This window comes from Balearica regulorum, chromosome 2 (assembly GCF_011004875.1).
Source record: "Balearica regulorum gibbericeps isolate bBalReg1 chromosome 2, bBalReg1.pri, whole genome shotgun sequence".
Lineage (NCBI taxonomy): Eukaryota > Metazoa > Chordata > Aves > Gruiformes > Gruidae > Balearica > Balearica regulorum.
The window spans coordinates 166,260,781-166,287,236 of record NC_046185.1 but is presented as its reverse complement, the minus strand read 5'-3'; the positions used below and the strand labels follow the sequence as shown (position 1 = coordinate 166,287,236).

Here is a 26,456-nt window from a genome sequence, read left to right as displayed (position 1 = left end):
GGCTCCTTAGTAGCAGAGCCATCAATGAAGAGCAGACTAAAACCACGTGAACAGGCTTCAGTGACTCTGCTCAAGCTTGTCCTGCCCTTGATGGAGCAAACACAGAATTGCAAAACGTCCAGAATCATGCGAAAGCTTTGTCCAAGTGGGGGAAGATGACATGTGACAGGTCCAGGTTTCTTCTCAGTGCCCCCATCACCCAGCGGCACTGCAGTTTGCATTCAGGTTTTCACAAGTGTGAATGCACAACATAACCTTTGCATGCCCTTGGACAGTCCCGATTGTTTCCTTTGCTCTCTGTGGCTGAGCCAGCGTTGGTTTTGTTCACTAGGTGATGAACTTCAAATCTTCTTCGCCTGACTGGGCTGGAATAAGTGTGCAAATGCTGTTATCTCAGAATTGATGGGCAAAGCCTGGAAATGGTGGCGGAAACTCACGCTTACTTACTGGGCGTGATGTGATGTGATGTGGCATCTGAGGTCTTTTTTGTGGTGCTGGAAGGGCTGTTTTGAAAGCTGGCTGGTGCTGCTTGTCCATTCAGCAAATGAACCCTGACTGTTGTGTTCAGGCTGGAGATAGCCCACAAATTTTCCCAGGATGGGTGAGAACACAATTGCTAAAAAGGGAAAAAAAAAAAAAAAAAAGCCAAACCCAAACACTGTGTTAACCCTGTACCAGGTTATAATGGAAAAGACTACCCAAATCCTTCCGAGTTTTGCAGAGTCAGCTTGGGTGTCTGTACAGTGTCACTACTGCAAGGGTTTCTCAACCCATGTACTGCACCATGGGAATGCCTTGGGGTCATCCCCGTAAAGCTTGAGCTCAGGTCTTCATGGCTAAAGGACCCTCAACAAACGAGGATTGCAGATGAGCAGGAAGCAGAGTGTGGGACCAGCTCATGGTTGGAAGGGGCAGCCCCACATCCAGATCAGTAGGTCCACCTGGGACTTACATAGTTCTTCTTCCAGGTGACCATTACAGAAGTAAGCAAATAACACTTAGGCTGGGGCAGTGATGTTCTCATGGTGTTCACATGTGCTCTTCAGCCCTCAGGAGGTTCCTCAGCCTTCTGCCTCTACTCGTGAGCTGTCATGGTCCTGTGGAGCAAAGCTGTTGGTATCTGCACCCTGGGTTTGAGTCGCTCGGCTTACATTAAGCCATCTGTATGTAATGGATGAGTGGCTTCTCTGGTTGTTTTGATAAGAATTGAGTTTGGGGAAGACTTTCTGAGTTTGGCATCTAGCACCCATTCTTTTTGTCTTGCACAGGGTAAAACATTTTCTTGCAGAATTAAATAAGGACCAGGTGTAGAACAAACCCCTCTCATAGCAGAACAATCTGAAATGATGGAATTGTCTTCCCTTCTTCTCCAAAAATAGACGATATAGTCAGGATTAAACAAATAAAACAAATGAATAAGAAAGCCCACAAAAAAATCCCAGAAAACCCACCAGGCTGTTAATGAAGCTAATAATGACCCCACTGACTACCTGCTGTTCTGTTGAAGCATTTGAAAATTAAATGCTGTCACATATCCAGCCTGATTTTACTCCCTGATTAAGCAAGCTACTTCTGTTTAGAAATTTCTGACAAGCTGGAGTGCTCGCTAGGACCTGTGAGAAAGGAGCTTTATCTTTGTGTCTACAAGACAAGACAGGGGATTAAGCGGTGGCAAAAAATAAACTTTTAGATCTGTCCTGTCCTCTTGGTGCTCGGGGGGTGAGAGCTGTCTGGCTGCTGTTTTGTTTTGCTTTTCTCCTGGCTCGGTTTCCTTCCCTGGGAGGGGCTAGGAGTTTGAATTCCAGCTTTTTGACCTGTTTGCATGCCTAGAGCTTTCCTTTGGGACGAGCCGCCAATGTTCCTGCAAAAAATAACCTTATGGTCATGCAGACCTTGATGTATGAAAACTCGCAAGCTAATGAGATTATGGAATTTTTTAATGTTTCCCATTTTTCAGACAAATTAAATTTAAGAGGCAGTGGTTACTAAGGAGAAAACATTGTCATTCATCTGTGCAGTCAGTTGTGTCTGGATCCGAACAACTACTCAAAACCAGGCCAGCTAACCGTTCAAACTGCAAAGCGTCCCTTCTTCTATGACACCATTTCAGCCCAAGCTCCAGGATGACCTGGAAAGGGAGTTCCTAAGCAGAGTTTGGTGACTTTAGGGAGCTTAAACTCTTATTTAGCAAAGAATCCACCCACATGTGAAACTTAAAAATGAGATGTTCCCACCTAACTTAATCACCCCACCCGAGTGACCTTTTTATAGTCCATGCTGAGATGCTTGAGGCATTTTTTCCCATGAAGTATAAAGTAGGGTTAGGCTTCTGTGCCCGACTTCCCAAAATCTCAACACAAGGAGAATCAATCTCACCTACCGTTTGTAGCAATCAGGGCAGAGGTTCAGGATGTCTTGGAGTAGGCCACCAGCAGATAGCCCGAGTTCAGCTCTTCCTGGAAATGGTGCAAAGACACTAGTTAACATCTCCGTTAGTAAATAAATTTGATCTAGCCCCATAGCCAAGTGATTATTGCATAGCCTATACATAGGTAATTTCTATTTATCTCCCAAACCAGCATGACTACGGGCAAGCTACCCCTGTCAAATGGTCTCTGGACCATAGGTGAGAATTATCTGGAAGAGGTTCTAGTTGGAACACATCAAAACTGTGCTAAAGTCTCTGCCACCAGTTTAGCAATGGAAATCTTTGCAGCATAATGCCATATCCTCGTTTGCTTACTATTGTGAGCGTAGCCTTTGAGCGTGCAGTACAATCAAGGATAAACGTGGACAGGCCATATTGAGTTCCTTGAGTTTGCTTTTTTGCTTCACAAAGTTAAAAGAATCTCAGAGTTTTGTAATTTTATCACCATTAGTAATATCAGCTGATTCTGCCCATAGTACCTTTACCACCTAGCCTTTTTCCAGAGTAGTCTCTTATGATATGCTGTTAGTGGTCACTTCCTCTGATACATTTCTTTTGGGAGGTAAGGCTGGGAAGGAGGAAGCTACCGGAGTTTGCTCACATGGGTTTGCTGCCTTTTTTTCTTTTTTTTTTTTTTCTTCATAACGTGCAGCCCACTTCCACTTTAGGCAAGCTTTCCTTGTTGACGTAGCAGTTGTGACATATAAACAGCAGTGCAGTGTCTTCCTCGGAAAGGAGTAACAGCAGACCTCTGTTCCTCTGAAGGGTTGGATGTTTGGGCATGGCTGGTGCGGCTCTGCAGCTCCGTACAATAGCTCTTAAAGCCAAAAAGTGCAGACTGAGGCACCCGGGCAGAAAACTGGTGAGAGATTCGGGAAGAGATGCTTCATGTTTTGCTGCCTTGTACTTAAGGGGTTTTCTTCTGGGAGAACAAATCTGGCGCTAAGCAGGATTAACGCATATCAAGAAGTTTAGGGCCTTTCCAGTCATGTGGAAGAGGTATTGTGGCCCACCTGAGAAGATCTGCAATTTGGGGCATCAGGAAAATGGGCTGTAGACTTGGTGGTCTTCTGTGACAGCAGCTCATGTTGAGCTATCAGGGTTCCGTTTCTACTTCTAACACTTTTCAGATGTTTTTTGGGGGACAGCAATTACACCCACGTGTGCTGTCAAGAGCAGGAAAGGCTGGTTGTTTGCAATGAGCATTGAAGCCTTGGTAGATGGATACTCTTGCAAGGGAGTTCATGTGTGCCTTCTGTGTTGTGTCCAGGACATGTGCATGGCTGAAGCAACTGCATCTCTGCTCCAGGTGGAAGAAACCTTCTTGGCATGCCTGGCACGGATAGATGCCCTCATCCTCAAGCCTTTGCTCCAGGCAGGTAGGTCAGAGAAGACACCTTTTTGTCTGTAGTTCTAGCCTTGAGTCACTGGTGCACCTGTGAAGGGATTTACAATTGGAACTCTGTGGCTGGGGACTTGCTGGAGGCTGGTTTGCTGCTCTAAGTGGTATATAGAGATGTTTCATTTCAGATAGTGAGCTCTTAAGGAAGGCTATGGCCTCTCATTCAAGCCCAGGACTGTGGTTTCTGGGTTTTTTAGAGGTTAATACGAACTGTAACCAGTATCAGTCTGTACAACTGCTCCGAGGCTTGTTTCCAGCATGGCACGTGGAAATCCAAAATATACCTCATGCATATGTGACCCCTAAATCATGCCTGTTCTGCCTCCCTGCTCTCGGTCCGTGGTCATGCCCGTCTTTGAAGGTAAAACTTGTGGGTGCAGGTTCTGAGCTGGCAGTAAATCAGAGCAGCTCTGCTGAAACAACAAATCCATATAAATATTCACAAGTCTGTCTGGCCAAAAGTGGTGCGACTGGATTAGACCCGTAGGGTGGTTCCTTCTCATGTCACCACCTTCTTGGTCTAGCCTTCAAGGAGACCTGGAACAGCCCTTCCAGCCAGGGGTAGAAAGGTTTCCTCTGGTGCTCATGTCTGAGCTGGGGCTGAGCCTCGCAGGCTGCCCTGACCACATGCCCCACCAGAATGGGAAGGACGAAGCCTTTAGCATGGAAAGCCTGTGCAATTACTCACGGGGACACAAACCTAAATAATCATAATCTTCCCTGCCTCCCTGGCATTGTTTTCCTGTATGAATATATGTGCTTTACACTGAAAAATTGGGCTGAGTATTAAATATAGGCAATGTTTTCTGCAAGATTTCTTGGAGTCAAGGCTTTCTGATAGACTTTTCCCCTCATCGTTTCCTCAAAGAGCCTAGTGACCAGAAGGGAAAGGAGAACTTTAAGCTCTTCCTCCTCCTGAATGATCGATTTCAAGCTCTCTGGAACCTCACAGAAGAAAATTACCGGATACTGAAACAAAAACATAGCACCTCCGAATCATTCTGCGTCCAGGACATTTACACTGTCTGGAAAGGAGACCTGTTTCTAAGCCTCTACGTCCAGTAAGTACAGAAGTATTTTGGAATAGCATAAGGGAACAAATTTATCAACTAACTGGTAGGTTGGTGCAATTAATTTGTGCATTTAATTTGTTCAGTCCTGTCCACTAGTGTTCATTCATTAGGTCAGGGAAGTGATTGCATTCAGTGCTCACGACGAGTGTCACACAATATAGTGTCTGTGCAGACAGCATAGTAAGTAGCCTTTTTTGTAGCTGTAAGTATGCTTGTAAGAGGCAGAATTTTTTCTTGCAAATATAGGGTTCTTTAATGCATCTCAAAAAATGGGACGAGGATGGGGTAGAACTTGTAACTAGGAAATTTATAAGAGCGAAGCTTGAGCTGTCATCAGGAACAGAAAGGCGTGCACAAGCAGGTTTAAAGGACTCAAAGGGATGAGTAGAGAAGATGTCACTACAAACAGTTCATATTACATGTTTATGCCACATTTTTATGATTTTGGCAAGGGTTATGATAGCAAGTGATGGATGTAGCATGATGTGAAAAACATACTGCCCCATTGCTATTTCTATAATTAGTTATATCTGCTCCCCATCTGTCTGCTACGCAAAATAAAATGTTTACCGAAGGCACTGTAGTGCGTGTAACCTGTGTGTTGATGTCCTGCCATCAAAAATGGTTTATGGACGTCTGAGATGACATAAAGATCAGACAGTGTTCAATCCTCCATTCATCACGTTGACCATCAATGTGGCCAAGCCTTTGCCAGATGGGCTTGTACCATCTGTGCAGTTTGGCACCCACGCAGGAACGGGAGATGGGCACGCTGGCTCCTGGACACGGCTGTTCATCTGGTCTTGGGTTTGGTGTTTTTTATGCGTGTAGAGGAAAGAGGAAGGATGGGATACTTTTTGGTTTGTTCTTACTTGGACAGCATAATTTTAGAAAGCGATGTACAACAAACTTCGCCTTTATGTGAATGGAGTTTGGAGCAGTGTGTGTTGTTCATTCAGGAACTGATTCAGGGGATTAAAATAGGTTTGCCTTAAAAAGGCATATAAAAGATGAAAACTTGTGCTGAGGTTTCAGAAAACACAAAGGAGAAGTTTATCTTAAGATCTCATTTCCCCTCATTTTGAAATTAAAACCTGTTTTTGTTGGGCGTCATGAGAGTTGCTTCCTACCCACCTCTGCTGACTCACTCTGTGCAGTCCTGATCCTACCATGTCTCATGCTTACTGGAGTGATACGGGAGGAAGCAAAGCCCCTGTTCAGGGGCCTGAAAATAAGCAGTAAATACATGACTCTGAAAGCGTAATAAATGTTAATTAGTCTGGACAGAATACACGACTGACTTACCTGAAATCACTACTGGAAGGCAGCGTGGTATTTGCTGACAAAATATGGCTCGATCTCCCTCTAGTGTGAGATGAGATACATTGACACAGGACACCTTGAATTTACCATCAGTAATGCATACTTTCACTTCAACCAGCAGAAATTCATATATCTGAAGCTGAAATCTTAAGTTCAGCCTTTGTAGATTTGCTTTCCAGGACAGTTGCGCAAGTTTACTTCTGCTTATGCTAAATGCCAGGATTATTTAAGCTTCCTGTAACGATACTAGTGCAAACATCAACAAGGCAGTTAAACCGAGGAGCTGGCAAAGGGGACAACAGGGGAGTGAGCCAAGGTGAGAAGTACGGTACCTACATCTCTCTCTGCCTCCTTTGGGAAGGTGGACGTGACATTTTCAAATGAGCTGCTTCTTCCCTCTATCGCTTAAACCCTGTAGGTAATGTTCACCTCTAACTCAGTTCGTGCTTTTGTGTGTTTATTTTCTTGCCAACAGATATTTTGTCACTTTTGCAAACTACGTTGTAGTCTATGGCTTCGAACATGCCACAAAGAGCAAAAGGTCAGTGGGCTCAAAAATGCTTATTGAAGGGGCTGATGGGAACACAATGATATTGTGTGGGTTGAGACACTGAACGGGGGTGAGCAGCACTGAGCACTGCACCTTGCAGTGATCTCCGTTTCCCCTCCTCTGAACCATCCATAGTGGCTGCTCCTGCCATCTTCTGAGACCACAGCAGCAGCTGCTGACAAGTTTCCTCTATAGATCTCTTTCCATCTCTTTTTAGCCATGCACAGCTCCTTTTGTAGACAAGGAAGCCTGTAAAATTTGGAATTTGGAGGTTGAGGTAAGGGTGGGACCTGAGAAAGGGTGGTGTGGGAATCTGGCAGGAAATTTCCACTGCTCGGTCAGAGTCTCATGGAAATAACGAAGACATGAGCACGAGATATGAGCAGATTCACAGCCACTTTATCTGAGTCACCCTCTTGGTGTGCAAACCATCATGAAGGTCATGCTGCATTCTGTCTATCTGTGGGTATGGCTTGCAAAGACCTCTGGGTCAGAGGCAGGATGGGTAGAGCTCTTGTTTGCCTCATTGCACACCAAACACACAGAAATAAGGCAAATATATTTGCATTATGTTATCTCCTGCTTTTTCAAGTCTTTCTATACCCTCTCTGGGAGTGAGGTGGCATATAAAGTTTGGAAGGCAGAAGAGTGGTGGTTTGCAGAAAAACTAATTAATGAACCTTTGTCTTAATTCACCGTCTTGCAGTGAAGCCTGGAAGCACCATAAGACAGTGCTGAAACAATTTCTCACAGACTTCACCTCTGAGACCTCCATGTCACTGGCCTTATACACTGTTCTTCACAAACCTATCCGAGATCATGTTGAGCAATATACACTGCTCCTTACCAAGCTGAATGAGGCCCTCAAAGAGGTAGGAAGCTTTATGTGGTGTTATTTGACTGGCTTATGCTAACATCTTATGCAATGGTGGTGGGGTTTTGTGATAGTATGAGTGAATCCAGAGTTGTCTGGAAGGAAAATGATTTCCAGTGGACAACTGGGGTGGTAGTAACCAGCACCAGTGGAGTGCAGCCCACCTGAAGGTCTCAAAGCAACGAACAGTGGCCACTCCAGCATAGCACTGATCATATAGAGAAGCTGCAAAGGGTCAAGTAACTGGCCTAAGGTTGCACACTTCTGCTGGTGGCAGAGATAATGCTAGGTTTGGGACACTTTCCTTGAAAATGGGGTTGGAGGGTTACCTCTCATTAGCCCTTTGGATTCAGAAGTGTTGAGGTTTTTTTGCACCTGTAGCCCAGAAAGTAGATGTCCTGCACAGCCATGCCTGAAGTGTTGCTCAAGCCCTGCCTTCTTTTATCAGGACTCTGAAAAGGACACGTTTACCAGTGCCATCAAGGAATATGTGAAGCTTGAGGCTTTCATCAGCCAAGTCCTGGATGAAGCTTGTTTTACCAAGTCCTTATGGAAATCCTTGGGCTGCAAATTCACGGTAAGTCACAGATTTAGAAAGTGGCTTGATGGGGAGTTATTTTGGAGATTTTACACCTCTGCTTACACATGGAGGAAATTTAATGCAGATCAAGCATTTGAGCCTTGGTTTGAAGCCAACAGAGCAAGGCAGAGTTAAAGCCTTGGAGAAACCTTATGGTCACTGGGTGCTTTAGAAGCTGTCTCCAGTTCTGTTACTGGCGGCCTCTGCCACAGGTCAGATGGCCTCCACAGGAACTATTGGCTTGAGTTGTAGGTCTTCTCCCAAATCCTGATGTTTCCTCATGCTTTTGGTCCTCCATCTTGACCTCTGTGGTTCCCTCTGCAGGACATGCTCTGTGTACCTGAAAGGAGGTTGCTGGAAGACAGCAAAAATCTTCCCATCTCTGCCAGCACGAATCGATCAGACCGGATCTTGCTCTTCGATGATGTCCTTGTGCTAATTCAGGTGAGCCTTTGATTTTTCAGAGGGATTGGAAGCGTAGCGTAGATAAACAAGAGTAAAATTCAGGTTCCTTTGATATTGAAAATGCAGCAGAGCTTGGCATTTGGCAAAACCTGGTCTCAGATCCATGCACCTGTGGCTTACACTGGAGAATAAAAGAAAGCCTAATGAAGAGGGAATAGAGAAGCGTCCACGTAACTTTTTCCCTAGTAGCTATGTACTATCCAACCACCACAGGCACCTTTCTAGTAAACCAAGCCCATGCCTACATCTGTTGATTTCTGTCCTTGCTTATTCAAAGGGAGCCTGATGCGTCAAAGATTTTATACTATAAAGACTCACGCATAGGATTAAATATGATCTTTCATGGTTGACTACGCTCATGGCATGGGAGCAGAAGTTGCAGGTGTTCTTGGGGCTATTTCAGGGATTTAGGGCCTGGGTGTGGGGCAGACAGGGAGTGTCTACAGCCATGGATAGCTAGATGAATAATACGTGTTCAAAGCTGTTCTGCAGCATGTTAACTAAGTACAGCTTGGCTTGCTCTGACTGACAGCTCCTGTAATCTAGCACGGCTCTCTTTGTGCGCACCTCCCTTTGCTCTTTAGCCATGTGCCAGCCCCTCAGGTGTCCCAACACATGACTGCCTTGTGAGCTGATAGACCTTACGGGCTCTTCCAAACATGAGCCTTTATGATAACACTGGGCAGTCCTACACAGCTTGCAGGGTCTAGGCCTGAGGAAACAGGGTGGTGATTATCTCATCTGACTCTACATTGTGGATTTCTTAGCACTGTAGTGATCTCTCTGTGAGCAAGTGCCTCCAGGCTGCCTTTATAGTCAGGGAAGAGAAACATGCGCTGTCTGGGTGTGGTTCATCTGATCTATTTTAGATGCCAAAACTAGGATGAGTTGAATCATGTCCTTGACTCCATTGACTAGGATGAGAGCACAGGGTAACTAGCTCATGCAGAGATATCTACGTTGTAGATATCTCTGTTCAGTCAACGGTTCCCACCCACTGTGTCTCATCTGCTGCGATGACTGTTACTGAGGCTTGGGGAGATATAACTGGACTGGGATTGAACTGGTTAGCTTGGCCTGCTAGCAGGGGTCTGCTGATGAGGAATCTGAACCTCCCTCCCTTCCCCGTTCCCTCAAATCTGGTAGATACATCAGTGATTAACTTGTAGTGAACTCCATAGTGCTAGTACCTAACCTTGGCCAACTACATCCTTACAGATAGCAGCTCTAGTCAGGGAAGGGAGATGTAATATCAAATGCACTCTTTATCTAGTATTGCAACCATTTTAGTTTCTTCTGTTTGGTGTGCTATTGATCAAAATAGTCACTCCTTACATGTTGTACTTGTGGGCCACTATTGGTTGTGCCATCTGAAGTCTCAGTACTAGAAGGATCATAGGCAAAATGAGGGCATACTGGGTGCCAGGGATGATTTGGAAGTGTTGTCACGTGATAGGGAAGAAACTCTTGTAGAGATAAGTGCCGTCTAAGATGGTCTGTTACTGTTAGTTGTAGCTATGGCATTATGGAACACCACTTATATGTGTTAAACTAAGAACTTTCTTCCTTCTCCTACGTTTCTTCAGTCTCTGAGGTCTGTCGTCATAGTGTGGGATAGATGTGTGGACCACGAAAGAGGGAATTTACAGTGTTGCCAGTCTTGCTCTGCTGTTCAATGGATTGACAGAGTGGGGGCAAAGTGTGATGTTTACATCAATAACAGGAACATCTTCTCCGTTTTGTTTCAGGGAAACAGCTTTCAGAGTTTTGATCTGAAGCTTGTGTGGGTAGATGAAAACTGCAGGGAGAAATCGGCTCCAGGACAGTAAGTGAAAAATTTCCACTTGGAGGTTAAAAAAAAAGAAAAAAAAAAAAAAAGTGCTTGACTTGATTGTGAAACCGAGAAAACGATTCAAAACTCTAAAAACTTTGTCCCGTCTCCTTTCCACCCAGTGGGATTGGCTCTGGGCTACACGTAATTGCAGCACTTCTCAGATAGGATCACAGCAGCTTGGACTTGCGTTGCTTGCCTTTGCTGACATACTGAAATCAATAAAATGGTTTTGGCTCCAGACCTGGAGAACAAAGATGAGTTGACTAATTGAGTACCTCTTGAGAAGGAAAACCTGACTGCAAAAGCACCATTAGCTACTGAAGAGGAATGGGAAGAGCAGGAACTGCTGTTTGACTGAGAAATGTGTTTTTCATAGTCTCTATAACGTCTTTTGTTTCACAGGTACGGGCTCCGCATTATAACCCCGGAAGAAACGTTCGTTCTCTCTGCCAAAGACCCGCAGATGAAGGTTAGCCCTGGGCAGGCTGTTTCTGTTCCACCTGAAATACTGTGCACCAAGCTTTGAAATAGGGCAATGGCATGGGGGGGATGGCAGCTCTGTAGTGGAGGCAAAACATTGACTACTGAGTGGAAGCTGAAATCCCACTAAGCATCAGGATATTAGCTTCCTGATCAGAAGACAGATTAGTGTGTTCTGCATCTGCTTAAATGCAGCTGAGGCCTTTTCTCTGTGGTTTTTGCCACTTTTTTATTTGAAGCAGTATAATAAGAAGTGTGGGGTTTGTTGGGTTGTTCCCCACCCCTCTCTGTGGAGCCAATACTGTATTAGATGGCCAGAGGTGGCTTAGACAATTGATGGTAGATGAAAAATACCTGGGTGGTGGAAGTAGTCTGCCCTGGGCAGTAGTGTGTGCTGCAGAGCTTGGGACAGTACAGTTCCATCAGCATGGTCCTGTGCCAAGGCCAATTAGTGGTGGTGAGAGTCAGCCTTAAATGACATGGAAGCATTGTTGTGCATTGATGCAGGACCCAAGATAACCCCTCCTGTTGATGCTCTACATGGGCCATAACTCACCAACCTGGCCAGCTGAATGGCACAGAATTGGTGGGAAACCAACAGCTTCTTGCTGCTGCTTCTGAAGTATCTCTTGAGCTATTTTGCTTTCTTTGCTCTTTAGTCCAACACTCCTCCTCTTCCTCTGCCCCCAGGCTGTTTGGCAGTGGAAGCTGAACCAGGCTGTCCGCCAGGCACTGAACGGGAAACGAGATTTCCCATTGTGGGGCAAGACTGGTGAAGGCACCGAGCCCCCGTCCTGCCGCTTCTTCACCTATGTCTTCAGGCTGGAGAGCAAGTTCAAGAGTGCATCCTATGAAGGCGAGTGGCAGTGGGGAAAGCCGCATGGCAAGTAAGGAGTCTTCCCCCCCCCCCCCCCCCCCCCCCCCACCTTTTCCTAAGCAAGAACATGCAAGGATGGCCCTGCTGCCTTTGTGTAGCACTTTCTGGATCTGGTGGATGCACAGGCGGAGGTACAGATGGACAAGGGGTGATCCATCCCATGCTGAGGTCCTAGACCACAGACTCTGGGTTGGTGATCTCCCAGGGTGTGCCACCCTCTCAGTTTCCTGCCTTACATGTTTCCAGAGGGAAATCTGGTGTTTAGGACAGATTCAGGGGTCAGTTGGGACACGTTTGTTTGATTTCAGGGCTTAGTCAAAGCATGAGTCCTGACACGTGATCTATTGTATTGTAGGTGTCTCGCTAGCGATACTGGTTTGTGCAATAAATTGTAGAGGCTGCCCCCTAATAACATGGTAATGATCACATTGAAAGCACTGCATTGGCTTATACCTGTAATTAGGACTTAGACTTGAGCTAATGTTTATTTTCAAAATCTCAGCCTGAGGCATAAAATCTTTCCGTCATGATGACAAAAAAAAAACAATAAAAAGCCTTTGAGTGTGAATGAAAGAAAAGTTTTATCCTGTGCTATCAAAATCTATTTTAACATCCAAACTATTAAGAAAGGAATTAAAAATAAAGTACAAAAGAGGCTCAAATGCATTTCTTGGGAACATGAGAGCTGTTCACTAAATCCAACTGTAGTTTAGGTGTGAGCTCTGCCAAAAGGGAATGGTCTATAAATCAAAGGTTAAACGGTCCCAGCCAAAATCTCTTTGACATAGGATAGAGCACACTCTCTGTTTTTGTGAAGAAACATGAAGTATGACCAACCTCCTCAGACATCAAAACAGACTCATTTGGAAGTTTTATACTTCCTGAGTTTTACACAGTTTGTTCACAGTTGCTGTTGAAGCAAAAAAGGGTGTAGAGACTTAGTTTGAAAGAGCCTTAAAATAATTAGAATATCCAAAGTCAAAAGCTTAATCCTGAATCCTCTGCGGAAGAGATTGTGCCTTGCCCCAGAATGGCATTAAGTAGGTGTTCAGAGTAGAGCTACGCCTGAGGCAGTCCTTTGCATCATCCCCACCTTCCCCAGCACCTGCACTCCTAACAGAGATCTGGAAACCACTATGTGCAGACACAGAGGGACGAGCACCTCTCCTTGCTCTTTCTCTTCTGTCGTAGGGTTAGGGGAGATGAAATGAACGAATACCTCTGCTGCTTCAAATTAAATAACTTGACTGAGGCATCCCAGGAAATTTGTGGCAGAAATAAGTGACTTCAGGTGCTTTTAATGCCTGGATTTTTAATTGCTTAATTACTAGGCTGTCCTTCTGAAATTGCTCTTCTATGTGACAAGGTTACAGAGCAGCAAAGCTGGCCTTGATGGCTTGTCCACCTCTGAGGGAGAGAACGGCATGACAAAGCACATGAGCAGAAAGCTGCAGCAGTGTGAATCAGGGCTCTTCAGCAAAAAAGTCTGCGTTCCTCACTGCTCTGTCCCAGTACCCCTGATGACCTGGTGTGGGGGAAGGAGATGCTCCTGCTGAGGAGTACCTTAAACAATCCTCATGGCTGGAGCAGGCATTCTCTCTGGCTTGCTCTCCTTTGCTAGCATTCATACTAGCAAAGCAAAATGAAATGTATTTAAAATCCACTTAAAATGAATCCGACTGCTTCCCTGTAAATACAAGAACAAGAGCCTGTCTCGTGTAGGTGTTTAAGGCAACAGCCTCCATGAAAGTCAAACAAATGCATCATGGTTTTGGTACTGCACCATCTTCTATTGTCTCTGGTTGGGGAATGTGTCGGGAGCTGGCTGCGTCTGGGATGATGCAAGAATTAAAACAGTGAGTGGGTGTGGGTGGAGTGGGAGACGGGGAGGGAGGGAAATGCATTCAGAACTGGGCATGGCTGTGCGGTAATTTAACCGTCGCGTTGACCGTTCCGGTCTCATTGTTGCATTGTTAACTCGTGTAATCATTTCTACAACTCCCACACAAAACAGATGGAAAGATATATGATCCCTTTAGGCCAGTGCTTGTCTCTTTTGTTTTCATGGCGCCTGACACAATGAAGTTCTGGACCGTGGTGCCATTATGTTGTCTATGGGGATGTGGCATGCTGGAACTTCAGCTGGCTTAATCATATGCTGCACTGCAATGACAAAAAGATCATGTGCAAGATCCTACATGGGTGACCTAGCAACTCTACAAAATGCTTTTTGGATTAGGGAACTTGAAAGAGGGTTCTTCCTGCTCATTCCAGGTCATGAAAACATTATGGTATTAAATCCTTACAGTGCAAATGAAGGTCCCAGAGGTGCTCGGAGAACTTGTGTGTCTCTGTTCCCTGAGGAAATGTTTTGATGTTAGCCATTTCTAGGCTGTGCTGTGATACCTTCTGTTGCAGCTGTGAACGTTGCTGGTGATCTCCCTTCTGTAATATTTGCTTTGAATTGCAGGGGGACACTGAAGTGGCGTGACGGACGCAACCATGTTGGAGATTTCAAAGATGGCTTGGAGCATGGGTAAGCCTTAAAAAACAGGGTGTTTCAAAATAAGCTAAGAAATGGTACCTCCCAGAGGTACAGGGACACTGGCGTCTTGTAGGCCCAATTCATCTGACCTATTTTGGACACCTGGCTTCAGCTTGAGTAGGTTGTAACCTGGAGTGAGTGGATTGACAGTGACTACAATAAGAAATGTGCACATGTGGCACATTCAGATGCAGACATCTCCAGCTGGATGAGTTTGATCCCTGATCTCTAAATCTATGTGAATTTATTTGTGTGAAGTACTTTGAAAAAGTTATTTTTAGATATTTTTAAAAACCTCTCTTAAATGAGGAGTTCACAGGGAAAAGAAACTATGCTATGAAATTCAAACGTTATTTTCCTAAAACTTTTTGAAAATAAGACTTTTAGATTTCTCATTTCTACACGAGTTTGAGAAACAGATTAGGTTTTTAAAGGGGAAAAAAAAAAAGTCTCAAATACTTTGTGTCAGGATTAAGGAAACATTTTGTTTGGACCAAAGCAATTACTTTGGTAGGCTAACTCAGCTCCTAAAGTGGGGAGAGGGGAGAGACAGGAAAAAACACTGAAAGTAGCTCTGTAGAAGAAGCAATGGGAAACCGACTGCAGTTCAGAAGGAAAGGAGCTCTTCCTTGGAGCAAGTCCGTCGATACCTGGAAATAGTGTCAGAGGTAGAGTTGACCCCAACCATGTAAATCAGCTTGGGAGTCTGGAAGGTCCTCAGTCTTCCAGTACAACTGAGTCGCCTTTTGCCATGCTGACCTCTGCCATATGCACCTTGTAGGTTTGGAATATGCCTTGTCCCACGGCGATCCGAAGACCGGTATGACTGCTATAAGTGCCACTGGTATGAGGGCAAGATGAGAGGATATGGAATCTGTGAGTAAGTAAAACCCAAAGATGGACTCTGAGGGGGAAAAGGGGACTCTGTGTATTTAATGTTCCCACCTCACTGTGAAAGGCTCAGTCACAGTGTAAAACCCAGGGTAATTCAGGCACCAGAAGCTTTTGTTTTGGAGATGGGCAGCGTGGTTTCTTCACAAGCCCTGAGTCTCCTGAGTATTAGCATAGTGAGATCTTCTCTGCAAGCTATGACCATTGTAACGACCTGACATAACATCCTCTGTGCCCTGTAGGTGAGGATATAATTTTGCATTCATGCTTGTGGTTGCAGACCAGAGAGTGCATGGTGTGCCATCAGCCCTGGACAGACTTGGTGGAGCCTACAGCTCTCTCTTTCTCTCCTGGCCATTCCGTCTGAACTAAATATTGTACAGAGTAGCTTCCTTAGTGATGGGTGGGATTGTTGGTCTGAAAGTCATAATTGTTATCCTAAACTGCTGAAGGGGACTGGTTCTCCCAGTTGGCTTTTCATGATCACTCAAATTCTGAGCTTAAACCCAGAGCTTAACTTAAATGGAATCCAAGGTTTTCTTTTTTACTTATCAAAATGCTTCTGGAAACAGTCAGTTGTACATCTGCATCTCAAAGCATTGCTGGGAGTTTGGATTGAGCCCAGTCTGTCAAGCACTGTATTGTGGGCACATGGTGGTGTCCCAGACTCACCCACCATCTACCTTCCATTTAGAAGGCCAGAAATGGTAGCGGAGGCCTGCTCCACAGGTTGTAGGTATAAACCAGTTTCATTTGCAGCCTACAGGGTTAAACGGAGAGGACCAGCTTGCTTTGTTTATGTAGCAGTGAGCGCAACAGCATCCTCGTCTTTGCTTAGGTCACACGTGGCTTGTAGCCAAATGCGTTGGTCAATGTGAAGACTGGAGTGCCCATTGTTACTGTACGTACATATCCCTGCTTTCACTGAGCCAACCGTGGCAGAGAAAAGCACGCAGCCCAACTTTCCAGCTGCTTACCGTGGCCATCCTCCTTCCTACAACCTGCTTGTTGTGCTCCTTATTCATGAATCAAACTCAGAGCACAGGACGTGCAGAAATCTCTAGGGAAGTTGGAGCCAGCTGAGCAGCGCTGCGCTAGTGTCTCTGGTGTCAAATGTGAGAGCCTGTTGATAATTATAGATGCTAGCTCTGCTTAGCATAAGTGCTTTCTCTTGTAGCAGTGAAGATCTGCTGGCCAGCATGGATGGAGCTTAGGGGAACTCTTCTCAGGGGGATGAGCCCAGGAGGTGGGTGGTTGGCAAGTGTAGAAAGGTGAAGGCAGATCTGGCTTCCTGCTTGATCTTATCTGCCCCCACTCTGGATTAACCAGTGGTCACTGCAAACTGGCTGGTGAGAGGTCAATGACTGAGTGGCCTCTCCCAGGACAATAACACGCCTAAGTGTTGTGTCCTTTGATAACATTGAAAGCTAACTGTGGAGTGACTAGCTTGGGCGATGCGTATTCCTAACAGCGAACAACTGCAGGCTCTAGATGAATCAGTCAAATATTTGGAATATTTAGCAGGCAGATGAGCCTAATCTACTGACTTTCCTGGCTTCCTACTTCAATAGTAGCTATCAAATAGTCACAGTCTTAAATTCTGTCTGTCTCTCTCCCTGCAGGTATGGGAATGATATGGTCTACAAAGGTTACTTTAAAGACAACGTGCGTCAAGGGTTTGGGATACTGGAGAACCTCTCAGCTGACCATCCATTTAAATACACAGGACAGTGGGAAAATGACAAGAAGAATGGATATGGAGTCTGGGAAGACAAAGATAGGTAAAGGTGGTATAGATCAGAGCTGGCGTTAGGTGCCTGACAGTTTTATCCCTCTGTTGGCAGGGGCTTTGATAGGGAGGACTTGGGGATGAAAGGGGGATGTGTTCAGCCTCGGCTATAAGGCTTGAACTCCTGGGGAAGCATTATATGAATTGAGTTTGCGCAGTACGTCTGGCAGTTGTGCTGCATAGAGCATTATATCAGGTAAAACTAGCCTCAGTAAGCGATACATCAAACTGACTAAGGTCTAATAAAACATGATTTGGGAAAAAAACATGATTTGTTTTCCGTTACATTCCAGAGGGGAGAGATACATAGGGACATGGCTCGATGATCACAAACATGGACAAGGCATTGTAGTAACCCAGTCGGGTGTCTGCTATCAAAGAACATTTCATGCTGATAAAATGGTGGTGAGTACCCATCTTCAGTGGACTCTCTAGGTTGGTGGGACATGGCCCATGCCCATCAAGGGCAAGATTAAGATTTCACTTCCTAATTAATCTTTGAAGGGAAAATAGAAAGCAAGAAAACTTAAGCATTGACATTTTATCACAATAATGTTTTTGAAGAGGAAGGCCTAGATGAAGTCTTGTTTCTTATCACCTTCATGAGGTGCAGATAGGAACTAGATGTGAGACTGTCAATTCTCCTTGCTCGTGCTAAAGCACCTTATAGGTCTGGCTGTTTAACTTACTATCAGGTCAGAATTATAGACCAGAACTCATATGTGAAGTGCTGTGCAGATATATATCATACTACATCTGTCTTTGAGATCATTAAGGCTTTATCTTTCCAATGTGAGCTTACCCATGACAAGTTGGCTGTCCAGTTCACTGAAAATTTAGATGTTGGAGGGGAAAGCAAAAGGAATTGGCATCGCTAGGACTGGCTTGGAAATAAAAGCATTTCTTCTCATGAAAAATACACACTTAAAAAAACAAACAACCCCTTCCCCACTCACCAAATTAGGACAAAATGTTTAGCATGGAAACTTTGTCGGAAGGACTTTCCATAAAAACTCCATCTGCGGGGAACCAAAATAAAGCTGTCTTTTGGTCTGCCAGCTGCCAAAGGCTCCTTTAACTTCACAAGGCTTCCGGGTGGGGAGCAGTCTCTTCAGTTTTCCTAGTGGAAAATTGGTATGGCCAAGAAGCTTCCCTTGGAAACCTTTTATTTTTGCCAGAAAGGGCGCTTTCCATCAAGAAAACCATTCCAGCGGAAAATGTGTTACAGCTTTAGAAGTGACCACATTTTCTGGCTGGTATGGGTACGTATAAACCTTCAGGCCCACGTATAAACCACGGGCTAAGCCCCAGTGAGAGGAATCTTCCCCCATTGGTATAAATTATCCTGTGTCTGTTCTGCATCTTGGTGCTCCTTCCCTGAAATGTGTGCTACTGTAAGCAGCCATGGGAGTTGGGAAGTAATGGAACGAGTTATTTTATGAATGGTTAGGAGTAGCTTGTTAAAGTTCTGTTGACTGCACAGCAAGGGACTAAGCTACTTCTACATAGCAGCTGCTTTCCTCTTTTCTCTTAATCATCTTGCAAAGAATGACACCATTGGCTACAATCACGAAAAGGTCATAGGATTGGGAGGACCACGAATTTGACCTGGATGGCAGTTCTTGGTGACCGTTCTTGGAACAGGAGCCTGCCTTTTGTTCCTTGTTCTGGGAAAATGAACGTAATAGTACTGTTGTTTAACGCCTCCTGACTACCCAGTACGTCTCCTCTGTGCAGTGATGATTATGGGTTGGGTTATCTCTAGAGCACCTCCTTGCTTTTCTCTTGAGCATTGCAATGCTATGTTGGGCTTTCAGAGAGGTTCTCAGAATTGGCAGCCCATAAATATTCCAAGACAGTGGCTGTTTCTAGGTGAACTTGAGTAGGTAGGAAGTCAATGTCATGAATTCACTACTTCTGCTTTCAAATGAAGGGTTCTGGGATTCTGCTCTTGGAAGATGACTCTGTCTACGAAGGGAACTTCACCGAAGATCTAACATTTGTTGGAAAGGTGAGCACTTCCTTCATCTCAGCCTTTCTATACAGTTGCTTGCTTTCCAGAAGGGCTGATGGATTCATCTTCAAAGTTCATACTTTCCTGCTCAACTTCCCCCAGTCCCTAGAAAATAACATTTTCCTGTTTTGGGGTTTTTTTTGGTTGATTTTTTTTTTTTCTTTCTTCTATTATGAGTCTTATTCACAGAAGGAAGGCTGCAGCCAAGAGACTTCAAGTAGCTGGGGGCTTTGTGTGTTGTTTTGTTTTTCACTGTTTTGTTTGCATTGAGGGTTTTTGGGTTGTTTTGTTATTTGTGGGGCATTTTTGGCTGTGCTTTGCAGCTGCAGTTGGGATGCTTTTGTATTCATAGAACAAATGTTTTAGCCTTTGTAGTGGTTGGGAACACAGGAGATGATGTATAAACAAAACGGAGTTGCAGTACCAGCGCTACGGTAACGTAACCAAGATGTTAACATAGCTGAGGGATCTTGGAAGCTTAATTTTGCAATCTGGACGCTGCACCGACATGTTCAACATTTTGTGGTTGATCTTTAACAGAAATATCTGGTCAAAAGTGTTCATAAAGTGCCCTGTTGCAGGGAAAACTACTCCTCTGGCTTGTTACAGAAATCTACGATGAGTCTGACAGGAAGTGTGTGGTTATGTCAGCCTGAGTGGATGTCAAAATAGACTCCTGGTAATGATTGCAAACGAGCCCTGTCATTTACTGACTTGTCATGGGAGGAAGAGTTTGTCATCATCGTCTTCAGCCAGAAGACTTGGGCTGGATTTTGCAGAGACTGATTATAGATACAACTTCTTCTAAAACTAATGTTTAGTTTGAGTGATTAGTCTAGAAAAATCCATTCTTTATCTAAAGATGTCTTGCTTCCTGCTATTAGCAATGAGGATCTCGGGCTTGTATTCAATACGATATTGTTTGGCTTTGGATTTAATTTAATTAAAACTTCTAAGTTTAAGTCAAGCTACTACATGTCTTCTGTATTTGCCTCAGAGAATTTAAGGTTTTTCTTGGTAGCAGCAAACATTTTGAAAGTGCTTATGGTGAATATCATATGATTCCCGCTACCTGTGAGGCCAAACTTGCTTGTGGTTTTTACAAGCAGAGGAAAAAGAGGAGAAATTGAAGTTTCATGTGTTCGTGACATAACGATTGTCAAATTTAAGCCAGAAAATTTTATAAGTCAAAGAAGACATTGGGTATTTGTAAAGCATAATGTGAATGTTTTACTCTATGATTGTGCCAGTCTTTCCCCTCCAGAATCCTACGTGTGTTATTCAATAGCAAGGACATGTTTTCTCCAGTGACTGCCACCTTAATGACACTATTGCTTTGGATGCTGAAAATGTGCACCTCCGTGCTGGAAGATGTTCTTAGTCACTGTTTCAGGAGCTGGCTCTGTTGAAAAGAGAATTTGAGATCTCGGTCCAGCGTGTTTCCTCTCACTAATGAGATCTTGGCAGAATAACCCTTTATTTCTCTGTTGCAGGGAAAGCTGTCCTTTGCCAATGGCTTCATTCTGGAGGGAACCTTTACTAACAAGTTGGGCCAAGGCCTTCAGACGCATGGCATCCTGAACACATCGAACGAGCAGCTGGATGACAGGATAACCAAAGCGTGAGCAACCACAGCTGACTTCTCGGGTTGTGCCTTGTATTTTGACTCTACCTAGAGGAGTACCAGATCAGTCCCTATAGGGATCAAGACATTCCTTGCCTGAAAGAGTTGATCTAAAAACGGGTTTTTTATGTGCAAGGAGAGGAGGAGGAAATGAGACCACAGTTTGTCATTTAATCTAATGTCATATAGGAAGCAGAAAACAGCTGTTCTGCTCCTGTCCTGTCACCATCCATCCAGAGATACTCCCACCCTCATACTGGAGAGAGTTTTGGAGGCTTAACTTTTTCAGTGATTTTTCCACGTGTGTGTGCACACACGCATTTCCATGTAAACACACAGACAGGTCTGAAGCTATACAGGCAAAGCTAAAATGCATCACTTGCTCCTTTCCTGTCCCTCTGTGCTACTACATGAATATTATCAGCTGATATTGTAGAGCTAGGAAAGCTACCAAAAATCAAGGAGTGAAGCGTAGCACGTGAAGCTCTGAAGAGCTTGGATTGGGTAGTGATCTATGAGGAGGAAGGCTGCGGAGGCAGGATCAAAGCTTTGTGGGGTGCTGACGCTGCTTTGGCAGGCAACGGTGCGAATGCAGGGCAGGAGTAACTGAGCTGAAGCTGTCAGGCCACATCCTTTGGTGTAGACTCTTATCCTCAGGGCTGAACCCTGCAAAGGGATGCTCTCACTGCCGGGCTGGAGGGCCTGGGTTCAGCCAGTTGAGCCCAAATGAAGGAGTCCCAGTGGGAAAGACAGGTGGCTGTCCTCTAAGGGGAGTCCAGTTCAATTTCCTCTTCTTTCCTCTTCAGAACATTTCCAGTCCGTCAGAGTATCTATGTTGCAGAAACAGCTCCCGTTTCCTGTGCTTTTCAGGCAACAACAGTGACTGCTGGTGGTTGCTAAACTGTCTTCTTGCTATCAGTCTTTTCTGCAGGCTTTCAGTTGAAATAAACAGTCTATATTTAGAAACGTCCATAAGTGGAGCAGAAAGTCTGTGATCAGTTCACCAGCAAGATTCAGATTATTGATGTTCCATGCACCAGGAAATTTTCTTCACCCAAAGTACCTCATTGTCAGGACGATAGATTTGAGTTGCTTTTCACTGAATTACAAGTTAGGCGCTGCCATCTTTCTCTGCTCCAAGAGTTCTTGTTTTAGTATCTGATTCTGGAGAACCTTCCATATTTGAAGGTGAAGTCTGAAATAACTGAGGAGGGACACAGAAAAGCCTAATGCCATGTCATGTTTTGCAGTCAGCTGGGCCTCGAGGAGTTCCCAGTGGAGAAGAGATGGAAGGGAATCTATGACCAGTTCCTGGAGTTCATCCATTCTGGCTGCAAAGAAGAAACAGAGGAGTCTTTTGTGGGGTTCCACATACAAACGAGCAAGGAGCTGCGGAAATCTCAGGAGTACCTCTTCTGCCAAAGGTATGAGCATTACATGCCCTCCTTGCAACAGAGGAGCCCTTTTGTGTAGAGAGGATAGTGGTTTACATTAGGGTCTGCCATGTGTTGAAGTTATTAACCCAAGCATTACCCAGTTGCTCCTGCTCATGAGACAGGAGGATGAACTGAGAGCAGCCCTGAGATGGACTTGGGGTGTTGCAAGGGGAGCCAAAGGCAATGAATTTAAATAATTGCAGGTGTTGTGAGCCAGTGGAGCAATTCCATTGAAAAGGGTAGAGAAAAATTAATTTGTTCTAATAGTCTACAACCCCCTTGGAATCTACCTGCAATACGAGTTTGGATTTATCCTAGTGCTTCATTGTGTGGTTTTCCTTTCTCACCTCTCATCTTTTCAGGGGGACTGAGGATGTGTCCTGGAAGATAGAAGATATTCTTGAAGAGCTTGTCCAGCACCAGGGGCTGGAGTCACTACAGAGTTATTTAGAGAAGGTAAAGTTTAAAGGCATAATGATCCACGTCTGTCCACCAGACACGGACACAAGTCGTAGCAACTTTCTGTTGCTTTCTCTTAGCACGTGTAATGTTACGAATGACTTCAAGAGTCTTCATTAAGTTGTGTGAGAGTACCTATGCTTGTGAAGAAGAGAGTTATCCTTCATGCTTTTTGTTCACCCATTTCGTGTACAGCTGTACAGGCCAGGAAGTGATGATAAAGCTTCACTCTTGGTTCTCAAACTGTGTCAAGAAATAACCAGCTGCTGGAAGTTATTAATAAATTTCCATGCTCTCTCAGTGATTGTTTTTCACTCAACCAGCCTTTCCCTGAAGCACCCTTTGCTCTCTCTTGTATGTCACAGCAAATCTCATCAGAGCAGCAATTCTACTAAGCACGTTTCTGCCTGATAGTGGGAGGAGAATGGGCTTACAGCAGCAAAAATAGACCAAAACTATAGTTGATTACCCCTAGGCTTGTTCTCCTTTGCTGAAAAGAGAAGGTTGGGTGGCCTTTCAGTGTTATCCTCTCCTAATGACAAGGGCTGACTTGTAAAATTTAATTTTCCTCTATCATGCAGGCACTGAAGTCTTCTCTGCACCCACTGGGAAAGCTGCTGAAGGCCTTGACGATAGCTTTTCAGGCAACATATTCTGGGATTGGGGCCAACAGACATTTGCTGACTATGGCACAAGAGGAAGTCAAGTACTATGCAAAGAAAATATGGGAGTTTTACCAGTAAGTCAAGCACACTGAGCCCTTCCAATGGGTATGAACATAGAGGGATTGTGGAGTAGACCATTGGGATCATTTTTTCAGGTGACAGGGCTACTTTATGTCACAACATATTTCTTGGGAGAGTTACTTCAGAATGGTGCTGGATAAAGAGTTATTTGCAATAACTGAGGTCATATGGACCTGGAAAACCTTTATTATGCTCATTGCTCAGTACATGACCCAGGGGCTTTAATGTGACTAAATCTCAGCGAGTTATGGCAGCTCAATGAGCTCACAGTAAGAATTTAGACAAGCACAAATAAGAGCAAGAAACCTCACTAAGTAACGAGGACAACAAAGTATTTCAGAGCACACAATGGTGGTGTTTGATATCTATGAATGAAAAATAGCTTAAGCTTAATATGCCTCAACTCAACAGGAGTTAAGAACACGCAGTGAAAGTGCCTTGTTGAGGCTAGGCTGATGTTGGTATTGACTCTAAAATGAGGTTGTTCAGTTGTGTGGTTGTGTCCATGGGTAATTACAGACTGGGTCAAAGGCGTGATTGGGGTCCAGTTGCTGTTTGAGTATCTTTTAGGAGAAGATACAAGAAATGCCACAGTAGGCAGAGGTGGGGAGCTCTGCCTCTAGCTGTGTTCACAGTGGTATTGCCTTAAAAATAAGGGGTTGAATAAAAGCTCTGTTGTTATCAGCGTAGCCTTGTCTGCTTGAGGAAGGCTGCCAGCCCCACGATGAGGGGTTGTCTGTCCTGGAGCAGACTGAGAACAGCAGCACAGCTGATGGCAACAGTCAGATGTAATTCAGTTCATCTGAGCTGTGTTCATGAACATTACAACAGGGCTGACATCCTGGTTCATGTGAAGGTGCTTCTGAGCTCAGCGCGTACCTTGGAAAGCTTGTTTCATGCCTCAAGACCTTTCATATGCAGTGTGGAGAGGGAGACCCACCTTGCTCTGCTGTGCCCCTGGCTAAGTTTCCTAGGCTGATGCTTCTACACCACAAAAAGGCAACGTCTGCCTAATCCCCATTTTAAGATTATGAAGTTTTGGAAATATCAAGACAATCGCAAGATACTTTTTCAGAGTAGAGCATGAACATCCTCTAATGTTCATAGATAGATTGGAGAACTGGTTGGTATGACAGGTCTTGAAACCTCATGTGTCTTGAGTGGAAATACAAGGAAATGGTGCTCAATGCAGACCACAGTTAGGATCTCCAGAGTGACCACCCTAATCTTCAGAAGCTATGGAGATTTTTGAAACACTTATTCACTCCTGGCGGCTGCTGCTGGTAATGGAGAAAGTCCTCAAATTGTGAAACTTGAATACAAAAACAACACTACAAGGATTACAGAGAGTCTTACTAATACCCCGCTTGGTGCTGGGACAGCTGAGCTCCTCACTTGTGAAAAACAAATTACCCTTAAAAAAAGGAGGGGGGGGACTAAACCTTGGTTCTACTCCTTTTCTAGGGGTTTGCTCCATCTGGCACTGGAACAGAAAGGCCAACTGCCTGCAAGGTGTGTGGATGGAGATACAAGGTATGCGTCACCAGTTGTTTAATTCTAAGATGTTTGGATGTACGGGGTGTCTTCTAAAATATCTTAAGTGTTGAACTGATTGTATTTGTCCATTTGAGCCAGGTTTAGTGCCTATACTCTTCTCTGAGCGCAAATATTTCGGCAGTCCTACTTGAGGTATGAGAGCAACTTCTAATCATGTTCTGTAGCAGAATAGAGTTGGACGTGTGTGTGACACACAGCCTTGCAAGTTTACCCACACCAGCAACTGTGCAGCAGCGTGATTGTGTGCGAGGCAGTAGTCCCAGCACTACCGTGTGCTTTGCATTAGTCACAGGAACTTGTTCATGGTGACTTCCATACCAGCACTGAGAAGAAAGGCAGGCCTACAAATAGGGAGTACAGTGTGGGAAGTGTGGCAGAAGAGGTAGAAGACATGATGTTCCTAGAATAAGAAGGTAGGAATAATTGTGGGAGATACAGGTTTAGGGTTTTTGGGGTGGGAAGAAATGTCTTTGTTCAGCTGTCCCCATTTGGTCTAGATTTCTCTTTGCTGTAATCTGCAGCCATCACCATGTGGGCTGGATGAAGCCAAGAGGTTGGTGGAATTGTAAACAGCTGGAAAAGAGCTGGAAAATTTATCTGAATTTATTTGGTCTGTCTTCCTTAAGCAATGACAAGTGCTCTACTGGAACAGCTCAGAGAGAACAGCTGGAGATAGGTCTCTGGTGCTCCAGGTTTCTCCCAGTGACTAAGGAGACTTTGCGGAGAAAGAGTATCCTGTCTTGTCCTACAGCATAAGATGCACTTGCATCTTCAGCATGAGAGTGTTTATATAGGTCACTACTGTCCAGCTGTGACATTGAACTCAGAGGTGGAAGAAGGAGGGGAGAATAAGGAGAACACCTTGCAGTCTCAGGAGGTGCCTTTTCCATTGTGTCCCATGTGCCTCAAGGTTAAAGGTCTCACTTCAGGACTCTGCTTTGCTTTTCTTCACCATAGTGACCAGAAGGCATGCAGTGTGGTCCTGCCGCTGATCTTGCCCTGCTTCTACCCTGAGCTTTTCATGCTCTACATGCTTTATCATGAAAGAGAAGATGACCTGTACTGCCAAGGGATCGTGGACCTAAGTCTATTTCCTGACATCAAGCTGCTAGAGTTTCTGGATGTGCAGAAGTAAGTGACAGTTATTCATCCCAGGACACAACCCCATGATACCAGGTGGGAAGGTAGCAGCGAGGGGAAGCTCTGATGGCACAGGAGGAAAGGACATATAACCTGTTGCTGGGTCCATCATTGGCTGTAGGACTGAAGTTTTCCCTAGTCTGTTGGAGGAAGTCCTGTCACAGAGTGGCTGCAATACTGTCTGGAACAACGTTGACCAGTGGAAAGCTGCTATTGTCTATGCTTTTATTTTCCTTCAGCAAAAATATTCTTTTCTAGCTCACCAAACAAATTGTCTGCTCCAACACAGAAATAATCAGATATAGTTTATAAACGTGTCTCAGAAAAAGCTGTATCCAACAAATGGTAGTTCTTGTAGCAGTGTGGGCA

General features: G+C 44.7%; 1 protein-coding gene across 4 annotated transcripts in view; it reads left to right on the top strand.

Moving 5' to 3' along the window:
- The window catches only part of ALS2CL (ALS2 C-terminal like), a 47,044-nt gene that overhangs the window by 15,832 nt on the left and 4,756 nt on the right, over positions 1–26,456 (top strand). For all 4 annotated transcript variants that reach the window (XM_075746870.1, XM_075746872.1, XM_010307667.2 and 1 more), the window contains 20 exons: positions 3,699–3,807; positions 4,699–4,891; positions 6,702–6,767; positions 7,483–7,648; positions 8,099–8,227; positions 8,555–8,674; positions 10,444–10,520; positions 10,932–10,998; positions 11,700–11,896; positions 14,357–14,422; positions 15,213–15,311; positions 16,945–17,103; positions 17,405–17,516; positions 19,045–19,122; positions 20,619–20,746; positions 22,000–22,173; positions 22,548–22,641; positions 23,226–23,383; positions 24,855–24,923; positions 25,905–26,078. In XM_075746870.1, coding sequence (XP_075602985.1) covers positions 3,699–3,807; positions 4,699–4,891; positions 6,702–6,767; positions 7,483–7,648; positions 8,099–8,227; positions 8,555–8,674; positions 10,444–10,520; positions 10,932–10,998; positions 11,700–11,896; positions 14,357–14,422; positions 15,213–15,311; positions 16,945–17,103; positions 17,405–17,516; positions 19,045–19,122; positions 20,619–20,746; positions 22,000–22,173; positions 22,548–22,641; positions 23,226–23,383; positions 24,855–24,923; positions 25,905–26,078 — 2,435 coding nt within the window. The remainder of the gene's footprint in view (positions 1–3,698; positions 3,808–4,698; positions 4,892–6,701; positions 6,768–7,482; positions 7,649–8,098; positions 8,228–8,554; positions 8,675–10,443; positions 10,521–10,931; positions 10,999–11,699; positions 11,897–14,356; positions 14,423–15,212; positions 15,312–16,944; positions 17,104–17,404; positions 17,517–19,044; positions 19,123–20,618; positions 20,747–21,999; positions 22,174–22,547; positions 22,642–23,225; positions 23,384–24,854; positions 24,924–25,904; positions 26,079–26,456) is intronic.